General features: G+C 36.5%; 2 protein-coding genes across 6 annotated transcripts in view; both read right to left on the reverse strand.

Moving 5' to 3' along the window:
• Nucleotides 1-7,918, reverse strand: part of LOC109034042 (protein groucho) — a 31,728-nt gene extending 23,810 nt beyond the window's left edge. For 4 of the 5 annotated variants that reach the window (XM_019046965.2, XM_019046963.2, XM_019046962.2 and 1 more), the window contains exons 1-6: nucleotides 7,703-7,918; nucleotides 5,305-5,402; nucleotides 4,804-4,867; nucleotides 3,698-3,742; nucleotides 2,518-2,580; nucleotides 1,371-1,445 (exon numbers count right to left, since the gene is read on the reverse strand). In XM_019046965.2, the coding sequence (XP_018902510.1) occupies nucleotides 1,371-1,445; nucleotides 2,518-2,580; nucleotides 3,698-3,742; nucleotides 4,804-4,867; nucleotides 5,305-5,402; nucleotides 7,703-7,738 (381 nt within the window). In that variant the 5' untranslated portion in view covers nucleotides 7,739-7,918. The remainder of the gene's footprint in view (nucleotides 1-1,370; nucleotides 1,446-2,517; nucleotides 2,581-3,697; nucleotides 3,743-4,803; nucleotides 4,868-5,304; nucleotides 5,403-7,702) is intronic. The other variant, XM_019046961.2, reaches the window with a different exon arrangement.
• Nucleotides 7,919-10,119: 2,201 nt separating this feature from the next.
• RpS15 (ribosomal protein S15) lies at nucleotides 10,120-16,787 on the reverse strand. The gene is made up of 4 exons (XM_019046953.2): nucleotides 16,633-16,787; nucleotides 15,618-15,703; nucleotides 15,073-15,307; nucleotides 10,120-10,311 (listed from the first exon to the last, which is right to left on the reverse strand). Exons 1-4 carry the CDS (start codon nucleotides 16,639-16,641, stop codon nucleotides 10,198-10,200), a joined length of 444 nt encoding a protein of 147 aa, XP_018902498.1. The 5' UTR covers nucleotides 16,642-16,787; the 3' UTR covers nucleotides 10,120-10,197.
• Nucleotides 16,788-16,846: the final 59 nt, after the last annotated feature.

Below are 16,846 nucleotides of genomic sequence, written 5' to 3' on the forward strand. Positions count from 1 at the left end.
AACGTTGTAATTTTTCAGCACTTGTATTCTTACAAATACACTTTAATATTTATTTCCGTTAGGCAATAACTTAAACACAGGTTAGGCAAGGAAAGTTCGACATCAAGAAAAGTTAGCAATCCTCGAAATTGAGTACATCTAGTAAACATTGTATTGGAGACTAAATTAGAATGGGGAATGCAACTTTAATTTCATTATGGATTAAACTAAGTACCCATCATAAAAATTTTCTGAGCTGAGACTTTATATAGGTAAGCGTTATCTTTGCAGCTGAGACCATATAATATGGATGAGATTTTGAAACCACCAAATGGAATCTAGTTTTGGTAACTTCGTTAGAATGCGTAAAAGTAGCATTGACACCGTTAATAGCAGACCCTTAGTGTTAAAAACCGCTGTGAAGCTGAGATGGCGCTCATTCGTTCTGAATAAATATTAGATACCCATAGTTCCAAGGTTCAAAGTTATTGTGAAATAAACATTATTTGCATCATTAAAAAAGCAGTTTTCTCATACACACTACCTTGTTTCTTTAAAGTATGAAAATTTGACTCTTTCTTTGCGTTTCCTGTAAAATGTCTTACAAACAACGAAAGGAAATCGAAATAAGTTAGTGTAAGATGGAGGAAGAATGGTTTAAACATGCACCTAGGCGCTGTTTTGAATGGCTGCCGACTTGGTTCTGCCATCATTAAGGAAATACCTTTCACACAAACACATCATCTAGTTTTGATCCCTGATGGTCGATAAGCTGTCCCTTAATTTGCATTTTAGCCTTGTGCTGATCCCAAATAGTATGATGCTAGAGTCTTAGCTAAAGCTTCAAACTGTTATTACCGATGTTTGGTTTGGCATTTTTGGAAGATCTCACACACAAAGCTCAGAGAGCACTCTTCCAAACGGTGGTTCCATTGTCTCTATCTTACACATTTTTCTGCACTACGGTCTTCCACTTCAGTTAAGGCCTCATTTATAAAATTAGGATGTATACAAAAAGGTTAAATGTTTGATAATTTGACTCTTTATGTAATTATTTATGGGATATAGTATTTGCTAGTATGGTTTGAAACACTTGATATAAACAATCGATTAGGTTTTTTTGCTCTTCAAATTTGAAAAGAAAGAAAGAAATGAAGTCGCTTAGGTTTGCCGCTAAGAAATATTATCAAATCAAAGGAAAATTTTGTAATACTGTAAGAGAAGGAATGCACTAATAAAAGTGAAGAGAAAAAATTCTTAGATACTTAAACCTACTTGCAAACTCAAAATAGATAAAAGTAAGACTGAGGATAAATAAAGATAAGAATTGGAGATGAAAACCCAAAAAATTTCTACTTTTCTCTATCAAGTTGTATTCCACTGGCACTCACCCCAATAATTGCGTTCAGTTCTGACATAGTAACCTGTTTGGCTCGATCAACAGCTGTGGCAACTTGCTGCTGATGCTGGAATAAAAAAGGTAAGATAAACAAAATTAGATATACTGCTAGCTTCAAAGAGGGGAAAATAGGAGCCTATTGTGGATTCAGTGAAAGCTGAGCTCACACTTTTAACCTAGAAACTATCACAGTATTCCGTTCAGGGTGTCCCAAACAACTGGTGCCATGCTTTTTTCTCAGTTTTTTGGGATGATCAAAGCCACAGACCAGGGGAAGTGTCCCTTATTCTTAAGAAATCTGAAACTCTTCTAGATTTTATGTATGCTTTGAGGGGTAAAAATAGGTAGTCACCTTTGTAAAAAAAATATAGTATTTATTTGAAAATTTTTTTTGAGGTCGCTTACGCCCCCTAAAGAGCGCAAGCTTTAAAGCAGGAGATAAGGCAAGCGATGAGTCAATTCCTGGCTCTTCAGGCGAAAATTTCATCTGTAGGAAGGCTGCAAATGGCCAATGAACTGATGAATTGCGCAAAAACCACTTTTGGTACGTTCCAAGAGGCTGAGGAGTCCAACCCAAGTTGTCGAGGGGCTCTTCTGAACATGCCCCATCAACGGTTGAACAGACGGAATTTTGGCCCTACAATAAACAACTTGCGAAATCTATGACAAATGAAAATTGTCAAGTGTGGTTAACGGCACTGGCTTTCAGCAGCATAAGAACTCTCAGGCGTAGTAAAACAGGCTTGCAAAAATTTCTCAAACTCATAATTTGCAGATGGTCGCAAACTTGAGGTTAATATTCAACCGTGAGAAAATTTTCAAAGGTGAATGTGAATTTTTCTTTCCATCATTACTTTCAAGCAAAAGGGTGAATCTCACGTTGAAATGAAACACAAATGAAAACTGAGGTTTTTTGCAAAGCAAATCAGAAATTTGGCCTTGCAGCAAAAGAGCTGAATCCCAAGATACAGCAACTGGGAACTTTTGTCATTCCTGAATTAAAATGGCTGTATATGTTTCTGCAGTGTCATTTTGATTTTTTTTAAGTCAACCCTAAAATTTGTCTGCTATTGTGACCTTTGCGCACTAGCTTAAGATGTTACAAGAAGAAAACAATTTAATTTGAACAAGATTCTTACCTCTGATGCTAGGAAAGGAATCACTTGACCAATAATTGCATTTAATCTTTTCGCTATTTCAGTCTGAAAAGAAAAATAAATACATTAGGAATAAAAAGATAAACAAGCGATTCACAGAACTTGCAAATGTTCACAAACTTGATTTGAATGGGACCCATCATTCTCTTTCTACAAAGATGTGCAGGGTTCCTTTGATTTCTTCATTCTCTAGTTCTCTTACTTTTTAGGTTAATTCCTGATTTCGAAATTTTAGAGTGCCTTAACCTTCAAACAAAACTTCTACTTGGATTTTTCCCCCTAGAATTAACGCTAACTTTTGCTTAACTTTTGAGAAACCTTCTGCTTATAGAGAATCTAATTATGGGAAAAGACACTCAGAAGTTTTCTATGCTCTTCTATGTGGCACCGGCTAAATTGATCAGCTGTCACACTATTCAAAAAAAAATGACTCGTCTTTCTTTAGTTGAGAGTTCTAGTTCTCTAGCAGAGATGACTTGGAAAACTGCGGAGGTTCAAGAATCCAACATTAATGAACTTGAAAATTCCTATCCAGGGAGGTGAAAATCTCATGCGTTGCAAATAAATTGATAACCATGGGTAACTTTGAGAAAATAATTGCAACCACAGATTCTACTTATCATAATTTAACAAAATTTTAAAAATTTTAAAATGCAATATCGATCTCCTGCTCCAATGAGAAAAAAAAAAAAAAAAAAAACACTAAGAAGTGGCCCGAATACTGTATGTAACAAGGTGGAGAAATGGTGCTGGGTCCACACCATTTCGCGGGGAAATCAAAGCCAAGAATAGAGTTAAAAGAATATTTTGGACTCTAATTATAATTTTTGGAACTTCTTGGCTTTGATTTTCCAGTGAAAAGGTGTGGACCCAGCACCATTCCTCCATTTCCTGCTCTATTTATACTCAATTCTTGACAGTTGTGAACTTAGTTTAAGATTTAGTAGTTCTCAGAATCTCTTCATGTATCTTTACAAAATTTCTATCATGACCTAGGTTTTCATTGCTGCAGAGTATTGGAGGTTAGGCAGCATGGTAAGAAGAGGAAAGTGGTGAGGGGTGGTGAAGGCCTCTAGCTATTGAAAATAGCTAGAGGCCTAATAAATGGATCAATCAATGGCATATTTGAAGCTATGAAAGAATGAAGTAATCCACATCTTACCTGTTTGTGCATTTCAACATTCAATCCATAGGACATTTCATAATACTGAAAGCAAAAAAGTCAAGAGTAAGATAATGATATCAGATACGATACAAGTTGAAAGTAACCTTAAGATAGGTTACATGCAATGAAATGATCAGATCTCATTTAACCAGGGACCAACGGTCAGCTATCTGAGACTGTAGAGAATTGCCAGGAATGAAATTTCATGGATTACACAGGGACACGAATACGTGACCAGGTGAATTTCATTATTTTTGTAAATATATAATGTTTTACACAACCCCCAAGGCTTGATAGACGGAAGATTGGACCTTTCCGAGCGCAAACTTTGAGAAAAAAAGACTGAAAAGTGGATTTTCCAGCACTATAACATGTACATGGAAATAATGCAACACCAAATTGATCATCGAGGTGAGCTTTCCTTTTCTCACTAGCTGAAAATTTAAGACAGGTGTGTTCTGACATTCAAGCATTTCTTGGAAAAAAGCCAAAAAGAATTAAAATTCTTCGGATTGAAAACAGCCAATTGCACAACAGAGGTAGACTCTCTTAGAAGGAGTGGTCTGTTGTTTTGATGACTGCTTCAACTTGATGTGCTTTTTCAGGAGTTGATTGCAGAGAAAGCCAGTGGTGCTATCTTCTTTTTTAAAGCATTTTATAAGGGAAAGCATGATTGAATAAAAAATCTTCACTGCAACTACAATTTTGCAAGTTCAAGAAAATAGTGGAAGGTCATCAGATCTCTTGACCACCTGGTGTCCCACGTTCATTCTCAATGTAATGATAGAGAATTTTCCTTTCGTCTCCTTGGAATTTCATTTTATTCTCCTTGACATAACATTTAATGACTAATTTTGTTGGCATTAATAGTTTCGACGTTTTAATATTCTTGTAGGGAGACAAGAAGTCTCAATGTAATGGTTATACAAATTTCTACAGTTACTGCCTTAATAAATTTAACCTTCAAAGAGAGAACTATTTTTAATTGCCAAGTGGTTACAGGAAGGAAATAAATTTCGACTGAATTCAAAAGGAGTGTGAAAAAAGAGAGATGAAAAAAAATCAGTCATCAGATGGAACAGGAGAACACATTGCTTACGTACCATGACATAATGCCGCTGCATTTCAGTCTTTTCTGATGCTATTTTTTCACATTCCAATTTCAACCTGGAAACAGTAAAATAATTTCATTATTTATTCCAGAGGATTACTCAAAAAGTACTTTATGTAAATGCGTGCCTTTAAAAAAGTTACACAGAAGTTATGTTTGAACAAGTTTTGTGTAAGTTTGGCCTTCTGTGTTTGTTTGTAAGTTGTGTAGTGTTCAAAGGAATTTTTATTCATTGAACATATTACTTAGGCCCAGGATGATAGTATTCACTGTCTTTTCTTTGCCTAGATGGAGAGTACTATATTATAGGCTACAGTATATGACCTATTTCTCAAGCTTATTGCTTTATGCATTATGCAGAATAGTTTAGCCAAACCTGATTCAGTTAGGGACAATTTTATTTTGAGTTCTCATACGATCCAAGACCGCTAAAAGATACACGGTACTTGAGGGCTTCAAGATGATTATAAAATAAAATGTAAATTTTACTTACTGATGGTACTGAGCTTGAAGATAGTTGAATTCTTCTTTAATCTTTTCACAAGTTTCAGCGATTGTAAACTTAAACTGCGTACCCAGTGGTCCAGCACCCTGACAGAAATAAAGTGAGGTGCATTAGAGTTAGGAAATACTAATTTGACAACCTACTCTCAGAGTCCTCATAAAATTTTTAAGTAGATAAACATGTCAGGTAATTCAGCAGAGCTTGTTGCTGAACAACACCAAGACCTGCTGGTTTACTAAGCAAGTTCTTGCAGGAGGGTAGGTCTTTTGGCAAAGATTTGTGCTCTTGGTGAGAAAATCTTCAAGACACAAGTTTGTGAGGCCAAGGGTTTCTGCACATGTGTCTGGCGGTGTGGAGATGATGAGAAATTTGACTAACTCCATATTATTTGTAAGTAATTCCTCAACTTAGAAAGCCACGGCTGGCTGTAGATGATTTGCAATCAGTGTTTGGGTTTAAGATATTTTAAGCAGGTGCTTCTTAATGTTGAGTCTGAATGACTTTCTCTAACTAAAACTTGACTGCGTGAGCTTACCTTTAGTTTTCAGATCCAGAGAATCTAAAAGCCATACCAAGATGGAAACCAGATTGGTTCATAACATAACTTCTATAAAATGGGTCAGTGGCGCCGGTCACATAATTCAGGACCCCGCACTAATGACAGCCTATGCGCGTATAGGTCGTTATTACCCCCATTAGCTTTTCAGATTCTCCGTACCGTGGACTATACCGTGGTATAGGTAGAACATGATTCAGTACCGGTTGGAGGCCAAAAACCCTTTTTTACCCCAAGTTAGGTCAGGCTCCTGGAGTAATGGGTGGAAAAACAGCCTTGACGCGTGAGGGCCTTTATTGCGTTCATCAGCTCGGTAACGTTGTTTTCAGTTCGCAAGTATCACTGATAGTGACTGCTAGTTCATTTCGAATTAATTTTGAGTAATTAGAATGATTTTTTCTTTCTAACTTCAACAAAAATAATTGTTGGGCGCAATAACAGCTTAAAAACTGATTTTTTAAATTAAGTATGTTTCTATGAAAACCGAAAATGTATCGCAACCTGGCATCCTTCAGTAAAAAGGTTGGGCCACCCAAAAACAGGGTACCTGCAAAGCACAGACGGCATAGTAAACCATATACAATACTTTAAATGCAATTTCCTCACAACGTGGTTTCCAGTTATAGGCTATTATTCGTGATCAATTGTGATCCCATGAATTGAGTTCATCGATTGGCAAAAAATAACAAGATTTGTTTGACAGCGAGTTTCTACATCCAGTATTATTAATGTTTGCTGATCTATAAGCTTGCAGTATCAAAACAGGCTTCCACTGCAAGCGCAACTGACCCATTGTAAAGCATGAACGTAGAAATCATGCCCTTTTTTGAAGCTATTTGACCAGTATGAAGATAAAATTGTCAAAACTACAAGCAAATGACATCATTTTGCTAGTGATACTGATTGATTGCTGCTCCAAACATAAAAATAAATGAATTTGCCACTTTTCAGGATTGGGGGCATTTTGTAGTCTGACCTCAAGAGATTGCAGGCTGAAATACAAATGCACTTCCATGGACCGTATGGATCATTTCTCTGATTCAGTTAGATTTTTCACAAGAGATACTGCTATAACAGTCGGAGATCGAAGCTATATCCAATAACTCATTCTTGCCATCGCTGGCTTGATTTGATACAGACATCTTTGCGAACCGCTATGTAAGTGAGATGAACTAGCGGTAGAGGACATCTTGTAGAAGTAGACAAGCTAATTTTCAAGGAGGTAGAAGATCCGTGGATAGACGGTAAGAAAATTGTACCAGATTTGTAATGAGTAAGTATCTCATGACCAATATCATTGAGAATAAGCTCCTCTAGTGCGGTGATTTAAAATGTTGAACTAAGCTCTCTAAGGAACATTTATCTCATTCTTTGTGAACACATTAATCATCAGTGACAATTTGGAGGATCGAGAGCACCTTACGCACAATTTAAGACAGAATTAAGAAAATTACACATCAACAGCCTATTTGATGCGCTCATTAGCGAGAGATTGTGTTTACTACAGTAACCATACTCATGAATGGCGAGAAATGTAAATAAAAGGTTCTGGTAGTAATGAGGCAAAAATAAAACGATTGGGGGATGAATATTTGAACTCTGTCGTGGGTTATAACTTTTCAACGGTGAGTAATCGAACGAGGTTTGGGGTAGTCATTTGCGACCCATTCTGGGAGAAAATCTCACAAAAGGCCCAAACATGTGGATTGAGGATGGAGTAGAGAGCTTGCTATAGCTTGAGATCTCAATGTGTTAGCTCAGCATTATCAGCAGCATTGAAAAAGTACGAAAATAATTGTGGACAAGATTGATATAACCTATAAAACTTACGGTAGCAGATGAGTGGCGAGCTGGTCCTGAGTACATGTTTGCCCGGCAAAACGAATAAATTGGAAAACGTGTGGACGAGCCACAAGTATAAATTAATCACTCATACATTAACTAAACGAAAGAAGATGATTCCACCGACAAAAACGTTAAAATTATAAACAGCCAGCCACTGAAAATGGAAAAGTCAAGCCAGAAGCCAACCTCCTGGTCCTACGTATGAGGTGAAAACACAAAGCAGCCAATTATGACACCACTCCTCTTGATGCTCATGGACCAATCATAGAGCATCGGCACTGGAGCCGCCAAATTCTAAAATGGTGAGTTCTCTTCTAAATGAAAAGTAACAGAGGACTTTCAGTTTATCAGCTCCCGAAAAGTGAGGAATTAAAGTAAGGACCGTTTTTAATTGATAAAAAAAAAAAAAACCGGTAATGTGGTGATCTGCGAAGTCTGAAGTTCGACAGTCGACTATGTTCCAGTCCAGGCCTGCTGACAAATGGATGGAATATAAGCAAAGCAACCATGATGGGAGGAGTGGGGCTGTTTTTGCAATTTAATGAGAAAAATTGATTTGGAGTTAAGGACAAACCCCCTTGAGTAATCTTGAGCCAAGACAAAACGCTAAAAACTACCACCTCTTTATGCACCCCCGGCGAATGGTAATTGAGGGGGGGGGGGGGGAGGGGGCATGATTATGACCCCAGGAAAATAAAGTTAATATTGAATGCTTGGAAAAATCTGGAAAAAATTTATTCAGGTTCATAGGTACTCAAATAACAGGCATGGTATTGGTGAAACAGAGTGAGCGCTTCGTTTATTACGATCATGGATTATTTTTGGCATAAATATGTTCATTTCTAAAATCAACACCAACGAGGGAAAGTCCTAGTTGAATAATTTGATTGGTGAATTCAAACTCTTTGCTCGCTAATAAAATCAAAACTAGTTGGAATCGAGTCGATCATTGAAAAATTTTAAGTACAATGAAGAATATTGAAATTCATGACACTCAAAATATTAAAAAAAGTCGACCAACTGACCGAGCTAATTGGTCTGTAGGGTACTGGAAAATGAGTTTCATTGTAAGCCATACTACGATCCTTCTTTTAGTAAGGATTTTCACTAGATTCCATGATAACGCAGCAGGTAATTAAGAATTTTTCAAAATGGATTTGTGAGTATGTAATTAAAATTTCTCTTGCCCATCAACAGGAAAATTCGGTTCCTCAAAAAACAAGATCGTACTTGAATAAAAGATGTTGATTCTTAACCATGACTAGTGATAAAATACGCAAAGGGGGGGGGGGGGGGGGGGAAATTCATCTTTTTCTGAGAAATTTAAGTTCTGACTTAAAGTTATTAACCTTTACCCTCTCGGTTTTTCAAATCTCAGTAAATTAGTGTTTCTAAAACAGCAGCAAACTCATCTAATTTTCTCAAGTATGACACCCAGATATAAATTCATTTATGTACATTTTAAGGGTATGATACGGACAGAGTTCAACGGAGAGGCACTAAGTATGAACTAAGAAATGGAGGTTTGAATTGAAATTACTTCATGAAGCTCGATGTTTCAGACAAATTTTAACCACTGTTTTCATATTCAAAAAATGTTTTCTAGATTTTGAATTTTGGACGGGGGATAATTTACAACTATGTACGTAGTTGAATTCAAAGCCTCTCGACTTTTTTCTTTATTGTAATTTGGTGCTCGTCTGTTAATTTTGATCTCAGAGTACTCTCCCTTCCTCATTGAATATAATTTATATTCAGTATTTTCAGGTATGATGAAATATTGTGAACATGTAAAATACACCATACATGCTGTTCAGGGATTTTCTAAGATATTTATGAAGTCCAACAAATAAAGTCAAGTTTCTCATTTTTAACAGTTGATGAGGCATTTTTAAGGGTTTATTTGTTGGTTGGTGTTACTTACTATACGAAATAAGCAGTGTTCGAAACTCACCTTAAAATTTTAGGAGCCATGTGGCCCATTAAGCTCAATTTTTAGGCGCCAAATTGACTTTTTGCCTACTTATCACGGCGCATTTTATGAAAATTCAGACGCAAGATGTTTAAGTTACACAGAACTAATGGCTGTAAATTGTAACTTTCGAAAAATCACCAAACAGAAAAATTAGAATTTTTTTTTAAGGGGGGGGGGGGGCACTTTTTAGGAGCCACGTTGGCGCAGAATCTTCATTTTTTAGGCGCCATGATCGATTTCTAAGGCGCATTTGGCACCTGTGAGTTTCGAACACTGGAAATAAGGGAGGCTTTGGCTATACATTCAGAAGTCATAAATACAGGCCAAAGCCAGACATCGTGGGAAGTTAGTTATGGCCTCTCGCTTTTTCCAGTTGACAGTTGAGCCATTATCTTTATTTAGGGATAAAAAAAAGTAAAACAATGCATTTCATTGTCAAGTTTTATTTAAAATATATAAAACATGTTACAAACTTAAAAATTAAAGAAAAGCTGACAATAATTTTTTACTTCAGAGGAATAAACCGTGAACTGTGGGTAGCTCCAATACCGGGTCTTCCATGTTTGACAGGTTTGTAGGTCATACTGAATTCTCCCAGATAGTGTCCGATCATTTCAGGCTACAAGAATAAAATTGATCAGCTGAATTCATGACAAAATAGAGAGGAGCACGCACAGAAATGATTGAATGAATAGAGTAAGACTACACATCTGAATTTGCTGGCCAGAATCTATTGATTCAAAATGCCTACTATTGTTGATGTTGATGTCAATAAGGACACCATCGGTGCTTCATAATTAATGTTGTTTGGGGAGGACTTTCCACCCTATGACGCTCTAGAATGAATCTATTTACAGGTTCGTAATAATTTATTGTTGTTTGGGGAAGACTTTCAACCCTATGACCCTCTAGAATGAATCTATTTACAGGTTTGTAATGATTTATTTAGCTCAACTGTTGATTTAAATGGATACATCCTTAATTTTCTGGCAAAAAACACTTCATTTTCCACTGCTGAAGGAATTTATTGGAGTGAAAATTTAATTTTAAATGTAGTGCACTAAAAAAACCTGAAAAAGATATTTTAGCTGATTTCATTCATATATTCTTGCTTTATCAAGAGCACCAAATTAGAAAGCAGAAAATCAAACCTTTTGTCTATTATTATAATTCATTAAGATAGAACATCCAGGGTCATTCCATTTAGAACCTACCAGCCATGCAACCGCCCGACTCGGATTTTGATGATAAATTTTTTTCTTGATCAGACCACCAAATAATGAACTTCTGCGAAATATTAGGTCTCAAATCGAAAAACTCACTGAGATATGAATTTTGGAAGTTTTAAGAATTTTCAAGAAAGAGACGTTTCGAACTTCCGAGAAAGAGAGGGTCATTTTCCCCAAAAAAATTCACCCCCGGCCCATTTTTCGTCGGATTGAAGTGAAAATTTGACACAATGTCCATGAAAGTATGTAAATTTGAGAATAAAATGCATAAAATGTTCGACTTCACTCATTGATGTGCTGCGGTTGATAGTTCGTTGTGATTTTGTCTGATTTTAGCGACAAAACCTTCCCCTCTTCAAATGCTCATAACTTTTGAGCTGCAAGTTATTTTTTGCTCCAATTTTTTTTAAAATGCTCCTAAGATTATTAGAAAGACGCCTGAAGAACAATTCTGATGGCGTTTTGGGCTTTAGTATCTTTTTTTTTCACTTTTGTCCGAAAAAGGCCTAAAAAACTGGAAATAACACCAAAATTGTTCCGATAATCGACCATTACCCTGAAAAGTCAACTCAAAAATCGCTCATTTTTTGCCTGAATGGTCCTTACTGTGTGTACAATATGTTTGAAAAATAAAATCAATGGTATTTTGGGTTTATATATCTTTAACTTCGAGTTTTTTCCGAAAATAGGCCAGCAAAACTGAAAAACACTGAAATTACACCAATTATCGGCTCTAACGTTGGAGTAGCAACTCAAAAATTGCTCACATTTATACTGAATGGTTCTCACTGCATGTGAAATGCGTCTGGGGAATAAAAGTGATGTTATGTTGGGTTTCCATAACCCGTTTCCCAACATTTTTACTCAAGAGAGGCTCGCTCAACTGAAAAAAGCGCTAGGAAAATCTCATTAACCGACCATTACATTGAAAAAACAATTGATTGGGGGCCCAGATTTTTCACCAAAGGACTCTTGTTGTATGGGAAGCACACTAACTTGAGGAGTGAATATAGTGTATTCTTGGTTGTAGTAGTTTTCCCCTTCACTCCAATCTTTACGATCGGCTTTAAAGTAAGGAAATAAAACTGTAGTATCTCTTAACTGATAGGCATCTCTTAACTGATAGGCATCTCTTAACTGATAGGCATCTGTTATGGAATATGAGTATGTCACGGGTGATAGACTCAAATTCGGGTTGAAAGTTTGCGAGACCGTTCGGCACCAGTTGATTTTTAATAAAATGTAGAATCAACAAACTACTAGAATGGATTGAGAATTATAGACACTGAATTTTTGGAGATGAAATTTAGAGTTGTACTGAGTCAAAAGAGATAGCACAGAATCACAAGAGTTAAACAGTAAAGAATAGTCACTCAGAAAATGTGCTAGAAGGCGAGAGTGGGCACAAGCGTACTTGTACGGGTCTAGATGGTAAAGAACCTGGGGTCTAAGAGATGAGAAAAGACAGACAGACCTAGGTTTTAGGGCAGCGCATGCTTATATAGACTTGCTGAGGTCACGGGTGGTGAGACAACAAGCCTACACAAGATTGGCTGGCTATAATCTATGTAGTTATCAACTGCAAGTTTAGTAATTAAATTTATGGGTGATTCTTGGTGATGGCTGGGAGATAGGGGTGAAGAAGACAAAAGTGGACGAAATCCAGCCATCACTAATGAGTGTTCTAAAATTAATAAGAAATATTCGAAAATGTAAGGCAAAAAGATGAGAAGGTGTTGACAGCATGCCTATTCACATTAAATGTGATTTACTGACTCCTGGATGGCATCATAATGAGGTTAATAACTTTCAAATGTATTCTGAAATAAAAATTAATGGAAAAGATGAAAAGTTCTAATAGGAATTATCAGAACATTAAATTGTTAAAAATTGAGGGAGGTTATTCATGCTGACTAGAGTTGAAGTATTGTAATTATAGTTTTGAAAAATTGAGTTACCTATTTATTTCCTGAACATCTCAAGCAAGGGTTTCACTCTTAAAGGGTGGGAAAAAATATGTACAAAAATCATGTATTTGGATATTTTGCGTTAAAAAAATAGAATGTTATCAATGAAGTACCTAACTGTAAGGTTTGCTCTTGATTCACTCAATTCAGAACTTAGTTGCTTTTTCAACTCAAAGCATTAAATTTACTTCAAAAAACTTTTGAATTTTCAGATCTATAAATTAGACTGTTGCTGATATAGATAACGATCTTGATTGCCCTGAATAATTACTCTAACCCAGAGTAAGTTAAAGTTATGCTAGAAATCTCAACAAATTCGTTGTTGCGTGTGCGGGTGATAGGCATTGGTTCTTTGGGCTTGTTCTATCCAAATCAGAGGAAGAAAACAACTTGGAGATTTCATTTATGTATCCATCCGCGTCCGGGAATTAAAAAGTTTTTTGGAGTAAATTTAATGCTTCGAGTTGAAAACGCAACTAAGTTCTGAATTGAGTAAATCAAGGGCAAACCTTACAGTTACTTAATTGATAACATTCTATTTTTTTATCGCAAAATATCTAAATACATGATTTTTGTACATATTTTTTCCCTCCCTTTAAGAGTGAATCCCTTGCTATATTCACTCCTCAAGTTAGTGTGCTTTCCATACAACAAGAGTCCTTTGGTGAAAAATCTGGGCCCCCAATCAATTGTTTTTTCAATGTAATGGTCGGTTAATGAGATTTTCCTAGCGCTTTTTTCAGTTGAGCGAGCCTCTCTTGAGTAAAAATGTTGGGAAACGGGTTATGGAAACCCAACATACCATCACTTTTATTCCCCAGACGCATTTCACATGCAGTGAGAACCATTCAGTATAAATGTGAGCAATTTTTGAGTTGCTACTCCAACGTTAGAGCCGATAATTGGTGTAGTTTCAGTGTTTTTCAGTTTTGCTGGCCTTTTTCGGACAAAAGTGAAAAAAAAAGATACTAAAGCCCAAAACGCCATCAGAATTGTTCTTCAGGCGTCTTTCTAATAATCTTAGGAGCATTTTAATAAAAATTGGAGCAAAAAATAACTTGCAGCTCAAAAGTTATGAGCATTTGAAGAGGGGAAGGTTTTGTCGCTAAAATCAGACAAAATCACAACGAACTATCAACCGCAGCACATCAATGAGTGAAGTCGAACATTTTATGCATTTTATTCTCAAATTTACATACTTTCATGGACATTGTGTCAAATTTTCACTTCAATCCGACGAAAAATGGGCCGGGGGTGAATTTTTTTGGGGAAAATGACCCTCTCTTTCTCGGAAGTTCGAAACGTCTCTTTCTTGAAAATTCTTAAAACTTCCAAAATTCATATCTCAGTGAGTTTTTCGATTTGAGACCTAATATTTCGCAGAAGTTCATTATTTGGTGGTCTGATCAAGAAAAAAATTTATCATCAAAATCCGAGTCGGGCGGTTGCATGGCTGGTAGGTTCTATATGGAATGACCCTCAAGTATTCACATGGATTTGGCTTTAACACAGGGTCTTCGAGAGAGTCTTCATGGAAACAATGACTCCCCCTTGAGATGAAATGTCACTTAGTAGAGGGGGGAGAAGACTATTCTTGTTCTGACCTACAAGTCATGACAAATTCACTAGAAAGAAGCCCAAGTTCAATATCTGGACACCGATTTCCTGATAGTTTTTATGAAATTTGAAAAATGCTGAAAACAGAGGACTCCTCTCAGGAACCATGGCTTGCCAACTACCTCCGCCCTGACCCAACTTTTTTTTCAAATAGGGTACCAAACTCACCATTGTCAGAGACTGGGATTGACCAGTCTGTTGTCTTTATAGAGTTGGAACTCGATTTAACCAGCAACACAAGAGTAAAATCAGAACTGAATTTGTTGAAAGGGTTGCCACAAAATTTAAAAAATAAAATTCCCTGTCATTTCCCTGACATATTTAGGTAAAATTCCCTGGCAAATGACGATGTCTCAGATAGTTAAAAAGGCAAACTTTTGAATGGTTTTCAGGCAATCTTCTCCCTTCAAAATATCAAACTCATTCTAGAAGGCTACTAAGGGTAACTTAGCTATTTTTTCCTGGCACTTTACCATTTTTTCTGACTTCTTAAAATCCCCAGACATTTCTAGGTATTGTCTTACTGCGGCCACTCTGTATTAGCTATTTTTGAGAATGTTTCATTACCTTAATTTCAACTTGTGTGAAAGCTTTGCCGTTGTATACTCCAACAATGCTACCGACCATTTCAGGGACAATGATCATGTTTCGAAGATGTGTTTTGACAACTTCAGGTTTTTCATTAGGAGGTGCTTCTTTCTTGGCTTTCCTCAACTTAGTGATCAAGACCATTGGCTTACGTTTCAATCCTCTGTAAAACCTTCTTCTAGCTCTGCAGCATAGTAATTCTGCTAATTGTTCCCTGAAAAGTAATGAATACATGTAAAATTAAAGACAGGCTGAAGAGGAAGTACATGCATTCTTTTAGGATGGACCTCACTGAACCTGTAGAGTCTTGACCAGAAATTGGTAATAGGAGGAGAGTTGAACTGATTATTAAAGATAAAAAACTGAAAAATGATGAACAAGATAAAGTTTACTGGTAACAATGGCGAAGGAAAGTTGAAAAATTCAACTTGTTTTTAAGTTTAGCGTGATTTTTCTCAGGTTTAGCAATCCATTCATTTTGCAAATTCCAATAAGTTGGGTAAAGCAAATGAAAAAATACATACTGAGGTAAATCTAGGAGCTGATCTAAGTCGACACCACGGTAGGTGAATTTACGGAAGGTCCTTTTCTTCTTCGCCTGTTCTTCAGCCTGAAAATATTGACACAACTGATTAGAAAATCAAAGATTTGAAAAACTTGAATAAATTAGGATATTAGTACTTAATGTTCTCTTATAAAAGCGGAATGTTTTTAACTGTGAACTAGGAGCCTCACACAATCTGCAGGATCCAAATTTGACCATTGGGTCAATAAATTCTACAGCACGTTCACAAACCAGAATAGATCGGACTGCATTCTGCAGAATTAGAGGCTGCACTGATCTAGATGTACCTCCTAAATGTCTAATAGAACTAAAATTGAACTGAGTTATAATGTTGAGTAACAGCAGGTGAAGTAGGGAAATGCATATCCCTGATTAAGGCATTGCGCATCTCCTCCCAAGCTTCTTGATGAAATTCAAAGGACACTAACCAGCAGTTTCCTTCCAAATAATATATGAATAAGTTTCACCCATTTTAAAGTATTAGCAGAAAATCCTGGGGAGACATGTGGGTTAGTTTTGTCAAAAGAAAATACAACACAATCAGTTCGTGAGCCCTGGCAGTGCAAATACCCATTAATCAACTTCACTACTAGCAAAGTGGTACATGCAAAGTCTATCTTAAGGTGTGACTTGTTTTACCTAAGCAACGTAAGGTATAAGTGGATGTGAACAAAGGAGGGAAATCTTTTCTACCGTATAACCTCACGGCGAGATTTCCCGTCTGATCAGTGTGTGTCAATCATTGATTCGGTTCTGACACTAGGGAAACTGAAACCTGCTGAGGATTTTCATAGACAGAACGCTGACAGGTTTGCCAGATAACAGAGCAGGACATCAATAGGCAATTTATTGTTGAAAGAAGGGACATTTCCACATTCGAGGTACACATGGCTCAGCTGGGGAGACTTGTCAATGAAAAATCGAACACATCAATGAAGTAAAAACGACCAAAATGAAATTCGAAACGTACATACCTCTGCCATGATTGGAATTAAAGAATTTAAGAGATGCTGGATTTAATTCAACGGGATGAACCACGTTAACGTTCAGAATTTGCAAGTTTTAGGCTTCAAATAGCACGAGAAAAGAACACAAGCGTGGAATGTTGATGAATGTTCTTCGGGGCTGATGGCTGATGCATTTCGTGAATTATTTGTTTATGTTAGGTTATGTTATTTCAAAGCTCAA

Source organism: Bemisia tabaci, chromosome 1 (genome assembly GCF_918797505.1).
Source record: "Bemisia tabaci chromosome 1, PGI_BMITA_v3".
Lineage (NCBI taxonomy): Eukaryota > Metazoa > Arthropoda > Insecta > Hemiptera > Aleyrodidae > Bemisia > Bemisia tabaci.

Excerpts from the sequence above, each read along its gene's own strand:
- RpS15 (XM_019046953.2), bottom strand. Across the intron at positions 15,308-15,617 it reads CAGCTCCTAGATTTACCTCA|GGAACAATTAGCAGAATTAC; the intron begins GTATGTATTTTT and ends ATTACTTTTCAG. Across the intron at positions 10,312-15,072 it reads TCACACAAGTTGAAATTAAG|CCTGAAATGATCGGACACTA; the intron begins GTAATGAAACAT and ends TTATTCTTGTAG.